General features: G+C 43.3%; 1 protein-coding gene across 2 annotated transcripts in view; it reads right to left on the bottom strand.

Moving 5' to 3' along the window:
* Positions 1 to 6211, bottom strand: part of SRPX (sushi repeat containing protein X-linked) — a 49041-nt gene extending 42830 nt beyond the window's left edge. For both annotated transcript variants that reach the window (XM_068155074.1, XM_068155073.1), the window contains exon 1: positions 5988 to 6211. In XM_068155074.1, coding sequence (XP_068011175.1) covers positions 5988 to 6057 — 70 coding nt within the window. In that variant the 5' untranslated portion in view covers positions 6058 to 6211. The remainder of the gene's footprint in view (positions 1 to 5987) is intronic.
* Positions 6212 to 15578: the final 9367 nt, after the last annotated feature.

Here is a 15578-nt window from a genome sequence, read left to right on the forward strand (position 1 = left end):
TGGACTCAAAGATCTCCAGAGGTCCCTTCCAACCCCTAACATTCTGTGATCCTGTGAATCAGTAGTAGCAGAGCACCAGCAGCCAGCCATGTCCTGTGTGCCAGGCTGTTCATTTACTGCACTGAAAATATTTAAGTGAATACCTTGCAAAATGGATGACCCCCAACGTAACTCAAACCAACAAGTTAAAACAAAAGAAGTACCTATGTTTGGCCCACATCTAGGGCTAAATCATGACAGTTACTCTACCAGCTAATGACCCCTCTCTAGAAGAGAAGGGGAAACAGGAAAAGGAGAAAAGACCAACATGCTGAAATGAAAACAGATTCAATGAAACAGCCAAATCAATACCAATGTCAATACAAGATATATAAAGTTATACTCAACCCAGTAAAAGTGCAGCAGTCACAATATCCAAGAACACAGTCCTCAAAAGCAGGAAAGGGAAGAGGAACAGAGTAAGGAGAAACTCTACTAGAAGACTCCCTTCTTCAAAACACATTTTCTCCTTTATACTGAATGTGATGCACATGGTATGGGATACACCTGTGAGCCAACACAAGGCAGCTGTCCTGGCTGGCTCAGAACTGCTAATGGCCTGCAGCCCATGGCTGGCCTGGGATTCTATCCCAGCAAAACCAGGACAAAAGCCAATGACAAACATAGACATTTCAGAAGCAGAAAAATTAGCCAGGCATTTAAACATGTAATTTGTTACCTCAGAGAAAAACTTCTGGGCCTTCAGAAGCCTCACAGAAGTACCATGAAAGACACAAAGATTAATTATAGTCTGTATTACAATACATATTACAATTTCATGAAGTATTAGATTGCCAATATGCTTTTCAGATAAAAGCTTAGTAGTGTGATGGCGGTGGAGATAGGGAGGGATGGGAGTGTTGGTGTTTGCCTCTCTGTCTCCAGTCCATGCAATCAAGCTAGGGGGCTGTGGACCTATCCCTTGGAAACCGTCTCTCTCGAGAAGATGGTTGGGAGAGATCACATATGGCAGCTAAGCACAGGTCTCAAAAGTTAGGACCATTGTATCAGTGCCAAAATATTAAGTATATTTTTATATGCCATATAAGCTACTAGAAAGCCCAGTTAGTATCTCACCAATTATTCTGGTGACCGCTTCCAAGATGGTTTGCCTGAGGCAACTGAATTGCAAGAAATTCCAACACAGAGTCAAACCCCACAGGAATACAGGGTTCATGATTTGTGTCTTTACAGCACATCCCTGCAAATAGTGTTCTTCACACACTCTCTGGCCTACAGTCAATTATGGTTTATCAACAGTGCAACAAGGCATTTGACAGTGTGGGCTAAAATTCAGACTCCACAGCAGTATCTAAAGACTCCTTTTTTGTTTTTGTACACACAGGCATTTACAACAGGGAACAGCAAGGATGGGCAGGTTAAGTCTATGCAGCTCACCTAAGGTTACACATGACCCATGTAAGGAGTTTGAATTTTCAGCCCTACTCAACTGAATGCTGATACAAGATCATGACAACTCATGCTCCCTTTACCTTCATCAGCCATAAGCTTAACCCATTGATACCCATCCTGTTCCTACCTCAATGGGAGAAAAACAAGAAGAAAAGATAAATGTATTTCAATAATGTCCCCATTTATTTACAACTATTGGTCTCAGCTGTCTGAGAGAGGAGGAAACTACGGTAAGTCACATCTCAGCATTACCAAATTGCTTTAAAAACAGATGGTTTAAATATCCCAAGTTATATGCTCATTCATGCTTTTCACAGACAAGAGCCTCACCTGGACTAATGGCAATCTCAAGTGCCAGTTTTTACAAGCACTGTGTTCATACACTCCATACAGTCAGGAAGCCCTTACATGTCTGCTGGCATTTACTACTGCAGTACAGCAAGAATAAAAGGGATAGAGCAGCTTGCAGGTGTGAGGAGTAACTGCTATTGATTGCTCCGTTGCACCTCCTGTATCATCTCCAATCCTTGCCTATAATTAACTCCCCAAGCCAGTGTACACAGCTTGCCTGTGCTCTTTGGCAAGAGGTGTATTTCACTGTGAGGAAAAGGATAGTCAAACAACTTACCAAAACCTCTTCTTGGTGTAAGTTATCTCACCTTGAAGATTTCAGCTGCCCCAAAGCCCAGAGGTGCTGCTTTAAAGCGAGCAGCTCAAGCAGGCCTGGCATGGAGGATGCCATGACCTGACTATTTAAGAAGCACTCAGGAAGAACTGCAGTGCTATGATAATGCTTAAATTAAGCTGTAAGAAGTTTTCAGTAGGAGTTTCACATGAGAAGTTACGAAAGCAGCATCAGGGGATGAGTTACCACTAGTGATTGATATAAACATATCTATTGCATTCAAGGTCACCTGAGAATGTGATTTCTATTAAGTTTCTCCGTTGCTAGAAGACTTATGATTCACGTGCAACAAACCAGCTAACTGGAGGGCCTGTTTGTTGGCTCTAGAAGGAGCCAACTTATCTGAAGCACAACTCTGGATAAAGCTGTGCCATAGGACATACTCATCTGCTTACACTCGCACACAGCCTTGTACTTGGACTGCAAGCAATTTGAGGGCAGCCACTGCCTTTCTGTTCTGTGCCCAGACAGCATGCACAACACCTACATCTGTCTCTACCACAAGCTCACTGTCTGCATCCTCAGCTTCAGGGGACCAGTACACATAGAATTTGGCACACAAGTGGATCCTGTATGTCCTTCTACACAAACTGTCACCTCAGATTAACAGGCAGACAGCAAGCTTTAAAAATCATAAAATCTCAGCTGACACAATGGGCCCCACCCTTGGCAATGCAGAACACCAGCTGCTTTGGGGCCTAGAGACTCTTTCTTGACCATTTTTCAGTTTGGCTTGATGGATAGGAGCTACAAGTGGCAATGAAGTTATTGATTGCAATGCCAGATTTTTTTCAGTCCTGCCACATGACTCTAAGCCATCTTAAATATTTACTTCCTTTGCTTTTGTCATCCTACCCTGTATGTGTTTAGAGTGTAAACTTTCCCTGAAGGGCTGCAGCACTCAGAAGTCTCACTCACCCCGTGCTCTACAACGCAACTTTGTAGAAGAGCTAGTGTTATGACCCAGACTTCTGTATACTCAAATTCAAACATACACATGTCAAAAGCACACCACACAAAGATACTGTTTTTCATCAAATTAAATGTCATACATCTTTTGAAATAGTTCTACAGTATCACTCGGTCTTCAAGTGATTTTAATGGCATGTACACAAGTGCAGCAGACTTAGGCCCTGCAGTGCCCCTTGATTTCATCCCCACATACCCATACCACCAAACAAGAACATATATGTATGCATGTAAAGCTGTACTATCACCAGGCACTACTGGATGGTCAGCCGTGCTCTGCCAAAACCCAGTGGGTTAAGGATCTACTCTGTTTTTTCACAGCTTGCAAAGCCAGAGAAGATAGGAGGAGCTCTAAGGAGGAACAAAAGCTCAAAGATCACATCTCCCTCTTTAGTCCTTAGGGAAAAGGTTTAAAGCTTCTTTTAACTTCCAGAAGGTACATCTTTCAAACACTCATGAAGATCAAACCAGATTTTCTCTGAGTGGTGCCATCGGAAGGGTTTTGTCAGTGCACTGTGGGCTTTTAATAGAACAACGTAAAAAACCCACGGGAACCCTCTGAAGATTTGAAACTACAGTTACAGGTAACACAGCAGCTGTCTCAAATGCTTTTAAGTATTCAGGTATTTTTCAGTTGCCTTCCTTCTGCCAAGGAGATACTTAATTCAATTACCTTTTCCCAGGGAATAGTGTATTGGTTTTGCTGCCTACCATCCAATGAGGACTGCCTAACTCTTTACAGTACAAAACCAGTTTCTTTCTAGTGTGGTGCTCACCATAGACTTTGGGTTACAGAGCACAAACGTTCTACACTAAAAAACTTCAGTTACCAAATGATGAATTCAAGAGCTGACTAGACATTTCTGATGTTCAAACAACAATCTACTACTGAAAGCAAGCATTTTGTATGAATCCAAAAATAGACTGTTTGGCTTAAGCTATGAAATAGCCAAGGGTCAACTTTCTAACAGCTTACTGAAGTATGTGCGTGTATAATCTGTATTCAAGAGGGCCACATACAGACGTGACCTATGGAGATTTTTTGGACAAAGTCCATTTTTGTTTACTTGATGGAATTCTGTGCAGTTACATACCAGCACATTACTCTTGAGGAAAATGCCTATTTAGAGTTTCACTAGATTTCATACTGAGAATAAAGATTTGAAAGAGTATCACGTTTCCTCCATTATAAAACCACAAACAAACAAAGTAAACAGAACACAAAACCTTAACGTCATATGAGGGTTTACAAACACATCTGCGGATGTCTTAAGCTCTTTGGTGCCTTTAACAGCAAGCATAGGAGGGAAATTGGACTTTTAAATGCGTGAAAACTGAAACAAGAAGGCTATTGTGCAGCCACCTTGATGATTAAATGCAAAAATTGGATTTTTGAGATTGTAGAAGTTACATTTGGCCTTTCAGGGAAAAAAAAAAAGAGAGAGAAGGACAGGATATTAGCATCCTCTGCAAACTAATTGAATTCTCACATTCACATGAACCACAAAGTCACCTTCCAAAGAAAACAGAGTTTGGCAGTACAATAGTCCTCAGATAAATGCCAGGACAGAAACTTCTGTTGCCTTTGTTGATTTAGTAATTAATGTGTCCAAAACCTTGGTGTTTTGTAAAGAAAGAGCATGAAGGGGTGTCCCAGCATCGTTGTGCTGGAAGGAAGCCACTTGAAGCATGCCAATAAAACCAAGAAAAGCTAACTTTAACTCACAAATACCATCATTATGCCATTTAATGCCCCTCCACGGGAAGAATCATGCCTTAAAAAGGGACAGCTTCTGGATACAAAATGTAGGCTATGCCACAGCTGGGAGTTCTAAGACACCTCTCTCACCTGTTCATTGCCTCTCTGCGCCCTAATCTGAAGCAACACCCAGTTACTTTGAAGGCTCTGTTCTGACTACAAATTTTCACTGGCTACACCTGTTAAAGTACCAGTGCATGCCAGTTTACACGAGTTTTGCCTTGCAATGGCTGCCAAGTCATCAATATTTGATCTGACAAGATGCAGCTGCTTTGAAAGAAGGGACAGACCTACACGTCAACTTCCTTTTGCCATGGGAAAGGACATAAACTTGAGCTTATTTCAAATTTTGCTAATGCAAATAACAAACCAAACAACCAAACCCCACGTGTATGCCATTTGACTTCTATTACTAGAAGTGTAAGATCCCAGCCAGATTCACCCTTCCGTTTTTCACACTAAACTGAGACTAGCCTTTTGCATGCAGTCACACACGGGCACCAAAGATTGGTTAAAGACTTGCAAGTGACAAGGTCCTGAGGTACCAGGGCTGGTAAATCAGATGTATACTCCTCCCCAGATTACAGTTAAGGACAACAGAGCCTCTGTCCTACTTCAGCAACTTTGAGTGGGTGTCTTCTGCCTTCTCAGTCCTCTCTGCAAGTTTGCCAGGATAACGGCACGGAGATGCAAAAGTGATGCCCAACGTGGAAACGCGATGAGTTACCACCAACCTGAACTTCTCACGTTTCAACCCAAATCTGACAGAAGTTCTAATCAAGCCTAATTACCCGGAACTCTAAACCGAAGATAAGGTTTCGCTTGAGCTGACGGGCCGTCTCGGGGCAAGCCAAGAGAAGGACTAGACAAAGCGCTTCGGGCGGGAAAAGAGCAGCAAGAGGGCTCCCTAGCCGGACACCCCTCTGAGCTGCCGGGACACCGCCACGCAGCCCTCGAAGTCGTCCCGGGCCGAGGCGCGGCCGCGGCGGGCAGCGGCCCCCTGCCTGCCTAGCCGGGGGACACGGCTCCGCCACCGCGCTCCCCACTCCCGCCGTGCCCCCGCCTGCTACCCCGCCGCCGAGAGCTCCCCGAACCCCGCCGTCCCCTCCTCCCCTTCCCTACCCGCGTACGCCAGGCTGGGGCAGGCGCCCAGGGCGAGCAGCACGGCGAGGCACAGCCAGCAGCTCCCCATGCTGCGCGGCGGCCCTTCCCAGCTGAGCGCTGCGCGGCAAAGCGGCTGGCGGAGGAGGAGTGGGACTGAGACATTCTCCGAGCGGGCTCCTGGACGCCGCCGGAGACTCCTCCTCCTCCTGCTGCCGCCACCGCCAGGGCAGGCCGTCCCCCACCGCTTCGCCTTTCCTCCCGCCGGGACCGCCGGCGGTAGCGGGCGGGACGGTGCTCGAGCGTTCGGGAGGCACGCGCTGCTCCCCATCCCTGGGGCTCCGGCGTCTGTGTACCCCGCGGTTACCCCTCCCGAGGTTGGGCGAGGGCCAGCCCTGACTGCACCTTCTTGCCTTTACCGATCAGGTAAAGCCCCTGAGCTGGGCACGATGGGCAGGAAGAGCCGTGCTCGCTCTGGTCACTTCTCCCTCAAGGTGGTACCACGCAGGGCGAGCACACTGCTGCCGGCTGGCATCCGTCCAGGGTGGCAGTGGCTGCCAGCGCGGGTCGGGAGAGTTTTGGGGGTGGCAGTGCAGGGAAACGGCCTGGGCTTTCCAAGATGAACTGTGCTGTTTGCTCAGCAATTTGCAGATGGCTAGGCTTAAATGTTCAAAAATCATGAGTCAGATACTGAAGTCATGAGACCAAAGTAAAAAAGTTTGAAATCTTGGCGTTTCTCATTCCCTTTTTTGAGATGGTAGGGTGTTGTGGGGTCACATTTTCAGGCTTTCTTCCATAACCACAAAGACTAGAGGATTATTTTTTTTTGCCTGCCTTCCAGATGCAAACTAATTCCCCGGTCACTCATAGCCTACAGAAGCAAGGGCTTTGGGCAACGTGTTTGTTCCAACGTGTTTGGCTTGAGATCTGTCAACTCTGCAGTTTGAATACAGCTAGTCTTGGAGTTTTGATTTTATTTTTGTTTTCAATTGCCATCACCAGAGATAGCAACTTGTGCACTGAAAGCCACTGAAGGTGTGGGAAAGCACTGGCTCTAGCTAGTGTGCCATCTGTAAAGAGTTTGCGTGCTGAGGCAGCAAGGGGAAGAGATGCTAAGGGAGTTCTGAGGGTTCTACTCATCTGCTGCACTTTTTGCAGCAAAGTACTGACAAATAGGAAAATACTATTTAGTAAGTGAAGGAATATTTCTTTTTAAATAAGGGACACTGATTTTCAAGGGGAGGATTATCTTCTTAAAGGGAAAGTCTCGTTAGGAAACTGAGGAAGAAGCACCAATTTTGCCAGCCTTAGAGGCTGGCTGTACCAAAGTGGCCTAAGAAAGAAACGTTATCTTACTGGAATAAAATCTGAATGGGCACTGTGTTTGGGAGCTTTCTCCAAGACACAATCATAGTACATTAGATAATAGAAGGAACCTCCAGAGGTCATTCAGTCTGACCCCATTACCAAAGCATGATCACTTAGGGTAGTCTGCCCAGGGATGCATCCAGGTGGGTTTTGAATGTGTTCAGAGAAGGGGACTCCACAACCTCCCTGGGCATCCTGTTCCACTGCTCCATTACCCTCACTATAAAAAAGTTTCTCCTCATACTAAGGTGAAATCTTCTATGTAGATGTTCTACCCTTCTTCTCATCAGAGTTTTCCTTTGGATCAGGAATGCACCTGAAGGTTATCTCCCCACTTGAATACAGTACGTTTGGTGTCCGAAATTGAAATGTGCACAAGAGTGAGTGCACTTCCAGCACCAACAAGACCAGGCTAGAGCTCCTCTTGAATAAAAATGCCTAGGGTGGGTATGGGTAGGCACTGGGTTCCCAGCACCAACTCTTCCCCATGTTGATCAAGCTCAGACCAGTGCAGATGCAGCTTGAGTATGCTAGACTTCCACATTAAGTTTTTTATCAACTTGGTTTGGGGGAGTTTTTTGGTTGTTTTTCTTTCTTTTTTCCTCCAAAAAGATGGTACAAAACTAGTGGTAGTATCACCTGAGCCATGGCTGTTTTAACAGCCTAAGGAAAGATTGGATTTCCATGTAAGGAGAGATTAAAAAGAGCAACATTCCTCTGAAAGCAGAAGAATGAGGCAAAAGGAGTGCTTGAGGCTACTGTTGTTGGCACAGATATCATAGAAAAGTTTAAAGTAAAAGGTTAGAAATCTGTAAATAAGTAGTGATAGTTTCTGTGGTTTGTCTGTGCTGCAAAACTTTGTTAAAAGTTGAGCCCTTGATTTGTTGGAACAATAGAGGTACCTGAAGCAGATCTTAACAGGTCAGGTGTCTCTTGCTTTCTCTCTGTGTATGTCCTTTTAGCTGCATGTTCCCAAAACACTGACCTTCATCTAGACATTCTTCCTAAGAATTTAAGGTCTACACTACTATGATAGTATTGTATAAGGTGCTGCCAGAAGTCTCAGTGCAGCTGCAGCTCCTCCACCAGCTGTACCAGTATTATCCAAACCATAGAGCTCACAGCCCCTCTCTTGGGTAGCCTTTTGTAGCCACTTAAAACTGCCTTGCCACTGTAAAACAACTTGGTGGTGATGACAAATCCTTCAGTTGCTCTTGATTGTATAGGCACAATTCCATCCTTTCAAACAGCTGAACCATGGGGGGTTTCAGGCTGGTTTTTACTATGTCCTGACTGTAAATTGCATGGCTATATGTGTTGTGCCTGATCTTGCCTGGGATGCTGGTTTTCCTCTATCATCCAGTTCCTGGAGTGTTCTAGCTGCCCTGAGCAAGGCAAGAGACGCAAGACTCTGCAAATTACAGCTCAAATTTAGATGCAAGTAGAAGCACAACTAGCAGTGTGAATGTGTCCTTCATGGGCTGTTTGAAATGAGCCTTGTAAACATGCCAAGACTGAGGTGTGCGTTCATTCAGATGCAAATGGGCTCTGGAGTTTCTCTGTGCAATGTCTTTGTTAGAATGACAGCGATGTGAAATCCCCCACAAGACTGGGACTTGAAAGACAAGTTCAAGGCTTCTTTAAAAAGAAAACCTTTTTGAATTTGTAAGACGTGTTAGATTTCTGTCAAGCAGTTTTCTTAAGGGACCTTTTGATAGAAGAAAACATTTAGAACGAGGAATGTATTAAATTAATGTCACATTTGTTGAATTTGAAAGCACAGTCCAGGCCATTTTTTCCCTCATTTCAGATTTCAGTTTTCATAGAAGAAAATTCCAAACATTGGAGCTTGTGGTTCTGTGAAGTTCCAGGCAATACTGGCATTACCTAAGAAATAACCAGTGTGCTTTTCATTGAAGATTCGTTTTTTTGGGGGGGCTGTTGAGAGGTAAATGAAAACTTTCAAAACTGCAATTAAGCAAGTACAGGATGAAAGTGTGTGAGAATGTCTTAACTGAAGACCTGAAGCAAAGTTCGCTGCTTTTGGAGACTTAAAGAAAGACTTCCTATTGCACCCCAGAGTTAATTTAAGAACATAATTTCCTTTTCATGTTTAATAGCCATTCAGAACTATAATTTCATCACTCTCTAACCAGAATAGCTCTAACCTAACTACAGTTACAGTGCTAATGAAAATACAGCTTTTGACGGAGGGAAGAAATTCATTAAAGTACATTTTTTAACAACGTTTAACAATCTAATAATTTTTCTCCACATAGTAAAAGAATGATAAGAACAAAACCAACCAACCAACTCAAACCAACCAACCCACATAACCCAAGAACCAACCCAGCTGTGTGTAATTAAGTCTTGGCAGCCCCAGTTACGGTTTGATTAGTCATGATAACAGGATGACAAACCGTGGGACCCAATCCAAACTCTACAGAGTGTTTTTAAAAGCCTGGTGAACAGCCTTACTGAATGAGAATGCTCTAAAAGTTTCTGAAGCTCTGACAAAGAGTCCAGGAAAGGGAGAGTGAAATGGAGACAAAGATTTGAACTGACCTGTGGAGATAACAGGCAAGAATAGCAGCTCTGTTCTATGCACTGCTGTGGTTAGGAGCTGGAGGTGCTGAGAGGAAAAGAGGCGAAAAAGAGTTGGGGGAAGATACAAAGAGAGGCAGGTGGATGTGTGTTACATGAAGTGCTGTATGGGGAATGACAGACAAAACTCCTCAATCTTACCATGCTGCTGCAGTCAGCAAGTGGCTGTGACACCTCACTGCCAGCATACATGCTTCAGTTCATGCAGAGCAGGTGCTTCACTCAGCGCCACTTTCAAAAGGCATCTCCAGTGCAGACACCACACTTGTCAAAGAGGCTTTGCTCATTTTGCATTTTCAAGTGCTATGTTCATGGTTTCTAACAGAAAACTGGTTTTCCTAAGATGACAGACAGAAAAGGAAGAGCAGAGGCCACCCTACAAGAAGGCAAAAATGCCAGAAGGATGTAGCCTAATTCTTGTTCTGTAAGCCTAAATAACAGAGATAATGATCAAATAGTTTTTTTGTGTGAAATAATAATCTTTAATTATATCCTAATTGTTTTCTTCCTTAGGTCACACCGAAACTTAAATGTTACAGTCCTTGACAAAAATACAAAATATGATAGTGCCCTGGCAGTAGAAATAACATATTTTATGGAAAGGAAATGTTCTTCAAGGCAGCACTCTCCCTGTGTTCCATCCCCGAGCATTTGCGTGCTCCCTACACTTGTGATCTGAAGAAGTATCTTTGGGTCTTCCCAGATGATGGTGGCTTCATGCCCTCCCTTCCAGCAATGGCATAAAAAAGAAGGTTAGACTAACTTCCCTTCTATTTCTCCACAACTAAAACCCTTGTTATTGAAAATGTCAACATGAAAGCCTGGGTCAGGCACATACATAGCATATACATAGTATACATACATCACAAGTCTTTGAGAACACCAGTTGCTTTTTTCCCGTTCCATCTGGTGAGGGGTATGTGCCCTACTTACCCAGCCTCTTGGGCAGCCAGAAACCCAGAAATGATGGGGAAAAGACAATACTGCATTCTTAGACACTGACTGATGCATAAGTACACTTCACCATTTGATGGGTGTGATTGGAAACAGCCGTGCCTAGACTGTTTCAGCATCAAATGAGAATTGTCTTGAAGATGAAATATTTCTTTGTGTACAAATAAGAGAACAACAGTTGAGCCAGATTTAGATTTTGCAATGTTGGTTTTGGTTTGGGGTTTTTTTGAGTCATTATTATCTGGTCCTGAAAAAGAGACTGGTACTTATATAGCATGACTAAAATGTAATTCCAGCACTGTCTCGGAGAAATAGGTGTGACATTTGAGACCTCAATGGGATGAGATATTGAGCAAAACAGACCTACTACCAAATTTCTCCAGTTCTCACTGCTGACAGTCTCATCACCAGGCCAATGTTTGTTCTTAGAAGAATTTAGTCATAGGATCATAGAATCATAGAATGGTCTGAGTTGGATCTCCAAAGGTCATCTAGTCCAAATCCCTCAGCAGTGAGCAAGCCTCACCTTGAATATTTTCAAGGATGGGGCCTCAACTACCTCCCCAGGCAACCTCTTCCACTGTTCCACTACCCTCATGGTAAAGAACTTGTTCCTAACATCCAATCTACATCTGCTCTTCTCTAGTTTGAAACTGTTGCCTCTCATCCTATCACTTCAGGCCTTTGTAAATATCTCCCCATCCTTCTTGTAGGCCCCCTTCAGGTACTGGAAAGCTGCTCTTAGGTCTCCCTAGAGCCTCCTCTTCTCCAGGCTGAAAAACTCCAGCTCCCTCAGCCTGTCCTCATAGCAGAAGTGCTCCAACCCCCTGATCATTTTCATGGCCCTCCTCTGGACCCACTCCATCAGGTCCATGTCCTTCTTGTAATAATAATAGGTATTAAAACATTTCAAACTCCCCTGAGTAGTGGATAGTATAAATAATATAGTTCTCAAAAAGAACACTCTGAGATATTTTAGAGAGAGTTTATTTATATTTTAAAGAGAGAAACTATTGCAAAAATGCAGCAAGTGGTTATAATTTTCCTGTACAACATTTGGGTATTCTAAAATATTGGATCTTTAATACCTAATTGAAATAGATTTCCTTTCTGCTGCTGACTCAGAAATTCTAGGCATTTTTGGAACATTTTGGGGGATTTTTTGGTGTTGTTAAGCATCCATGCTGCTAGGTCAATCATCAATCTGAGTGAAGTGTTACTACATCACCTGAGGTTATCAGATGTAGAGAGTAGTGATAGCAGTCTGGGTGGTGGTAGTGCAAATGTGTTGCTTTAAGAAACATCTCTCTCTCAGTCAGCAAGAAGCATGGCCAGCAAATCCAACAGAAGCTAAGTACAGAATGGGCTTTCTGTGTAATAAAGAATTTCTGATACACTAAGTGTCAAAAATGCTAGATGTCAAAAGGCAGCTGTCAAAAGCTGGACAAAGTTCTCCTGCCCTTCTATTCTGCCTGGTGAGATCACATCTGTAATACTGTGTCCAGTTTGGGGCTCCCCAATTTATGAGAGACAAGGGATCTGCTGGAGAGAGTTCAACAGAGAGCTCTGAGGATGACTGCAGGACTTGAGCATCTCTCCTATGGAGAAAGATTGAGAGACCTGGGGTTGTTTAGTCTTGAGAAGAGAAGGCTGAGAGGGGATCTTATCAGTGTCTTTTTGGTGGTGCCCAGTGATAGGACAAGGAACAGGTACAAGTTAGAACACAGGAGGCTCCACCTCAACATGGTGAGACACTTTACAGTGAGGGTCACAGCACTGGAAAAGGCTGCACAGAGAAGTTGTGGAGTCTCTTTCTCTAGAGACTTTCAAAACCTGTCTGGATACATTCCTATGCAGCCTGTCCTAGGTGATCCTGCTTGGGCAGGAGCATTGCACTCAATGATCTCTGGAGGTTCCTTCCAACCCCTAACATCCTGTGATTCTGTGAATGTTTTTGGTGAACCCCTACCTAGTTTATCAACAGTCATGTAAGATAAGCTTGTGTACACAGGATTATCAGGACATACAGTGGTTTTCCAGTGTGATATTAATTCCATTTACTTCAACTAGCCTAATGTCAACAGCGTGACTTAAAATCTTCCCTTCGGACAAAGAACTGGCGCGGTTTGCAGATTATACAACTGTTTCCTGGAATGAAAAGGGAAAGGCTGCACAAAGTTCATGTGATAAATAATTATCTTTGCATATTAAAAACACTGTCTAAACAGCTTGTTCTCTCCTTTTCTACTTGAATCACCGCACACTTGCATAGGAATGGTAGCTGCATAAATGAATCCTGTGCTTCTCAGAAATCTGTCATCATTCATATGGAAATATATGGATCAAACAAGAATATCAAATCAGGTACACGTTTGAACACTCATATACATACACACATATATACATGTCTCTATTTACATACACACACATAGATGCATCAGTGCATATCGGGGAATGGCTTGAAGCTGGAGGTGGGGAGATTCAGGCTGGATGTGAGGAGGAGGTCCTTCACCATTAGAGTGGTGAAACCCTGGAATGGGTTGTCCAGGGAGGTGGTCGAGGCCCTGTCCCTGGAGGTGTTTAAGACCAGGCTGGATGAGACTCTGGCCAGCCTGATCTGGTGTGGGGTGTCCCTGCCCATGGCAGGGGGGTTGGAACTAGATGATCCTTGTGGTCCCTTCCAACCCTGACTGATACTATGATAATATGATATCCATCTATATGTATGCAAGATACACTTATAGCACTTCTGTATAGATCAAACATGTACACCTAGACTTAACATTTATGTATCAGAATCTGACCACTGAACATCTGTGTAGAAACTGAGAAATGCATGAGTAATAATTCTGTTTCCCTGCCTTTGTATTTTTACAAGCACACATAGCCTAAAACTTTAAAAATGCACAATATAAACATGTCAAGTTGCCAGAGTTTTCTAATGCCAAAAGCGATATGCCAGAAAAATTTTCAGAGGATTTGGAATCAGTAAATTCGATACTGAATGAGTATGCTTAACTGCTTTTCAGGGGCCAGGGGAAGGAAAACGTCTGGCTCTGGAGAGTGGGTGGGATGAGACAGTGACACCTCCGAAGAGCACAGCCTCCATCTAGTGGTAGATTCGAAGATGAAATTGTAGAAAACCAGTGGTTCTAAAGCACCGTCTCTGTTGTATGACAGAGCTGTGAAATCTAGAAATAAAGACTTAAGTTGATACTTCGGGAAAGTAAAATCAAAGCAAAACGAACAAACAACACCACCACCCCCCCCCCCCCCCCCCCCCAAAGACAACAGAGAAAAATGTGCTATAAATAACTATTTCTGCAACCTTTTGTGTTTGGAACACAAGCCCTATGAGGAGAGGCTGAGGGAGCTGGGGTTGCTTAGCCTGGAGAGGAGACTCAGGGGGGACCTTATTGCTGTCTACAACTACCTGAAGGGAGGTTGTAGACAGGCGGATGTTGGTCTCTTCTCCCAGGCAGTCAGTACCAGAACAAGAGGACACAGTCTCAGGCTGTGCCAGGGGAGGTTTAGGTTGGATGTTAGGAAGAAGTTCTATACAGAGAGAGTGATTGCCCATTGGAATGGGCTGCCTGGGGAGGTGGTGGAGTCACCATGATTGGAGGTGTTCAGGAGGAGACTTGATGGGGTGCTTGGTGCCATGGGTTAGTTGTTTAGGTGGGTTGGATTGGTTGATGGGTTGGACGCGATGATCTTGAAGGTCTCTTCCAACCTGGTCTATTATTCTATTCTATTCTATTCTATTCTATTCTATTCTATTCTATTCTATTCTATTCTATTCTATTCTATTCTATTCTATTCTATTCTATTCTATTCTATTCTATTCTATTCTATTCTATTCTATTCATCAGTTGAGGAAAGCCTTTCAGTAATAAAACTCCCTGACAGTTGCATGAGGATTGTTAATTTGTTTTGCTTTTTTTAGTGTGTAAATTAATATACTTGTAACTGTAACTTGTTCTATTTGCTGAATCTTTCTTATTACTGAAGAAGACATGTAAAAAATAGACATCTGGATGGATTCATTTGCTCCTGTTGCTTCTGAAGCAAAGTATATGGACCAGATAGATAAATGCACAAGCCCCCAAAACTCCTTTGGTGCATATCAGCTTAGAAACCTTTAAATAAACTTCTGTGGCATTAGGTTTAGAGAGGAATTCCCACTTTAAAGTAGTATTTTTTTCACTAAATTAATTCACATTTCTATAAAAGAAATTTTCCTCACAGTGATTTCTGTGATGGATCTCCACTTAAAAGTAATTACTTCAACTAATGAGGACACTATTTACTTTATGTCTTCCTTTCCACTTACTATTCACAACAGCATCCAAGTAGAACAGAAACCAGATGTGCACTCAGGAAAACAAGACAATATGTAAATATAATGCACATTGAAAAATAGCTTATGCAAGGTTCAAAGAGTAGCCCAAAGGAAAACAACAGAAATGAAACAACCTTAATTAATTCTGGCAAAGGAAGACCCAAGCATTCAAGTTTATAGGATGATGCTTACTGTAGCACAGAGGACGTCCCATGAAAGAATCTGGGCACCTGCCATACTTACAGGGATAAAGCATTCACCTGAATCAACTTCTAGATCAGTTGACAAATACCTATGTTACATAAAACTTAACCAACTCTGAAACTAGGAAAACTAATAATGCA

The sequence above is a fragment of the Melanerpes formicivorus genome, unplaced genomic scaffold, assembly GCF_026170545.1.
Source record: "Melanerpes formicivorus ecotype bairdi unplaced genomic scaffold, bMelFor1.0.p_v2 SCAF_30, whole genome shotgun sequence".
Taxonomy (NCBI): domain Eukaryota; kingdom Metazoa; phylum Chordata; class Aves; order Piciformes; family Picidae; genus Melanerpes; species Melanerpes formicivorus.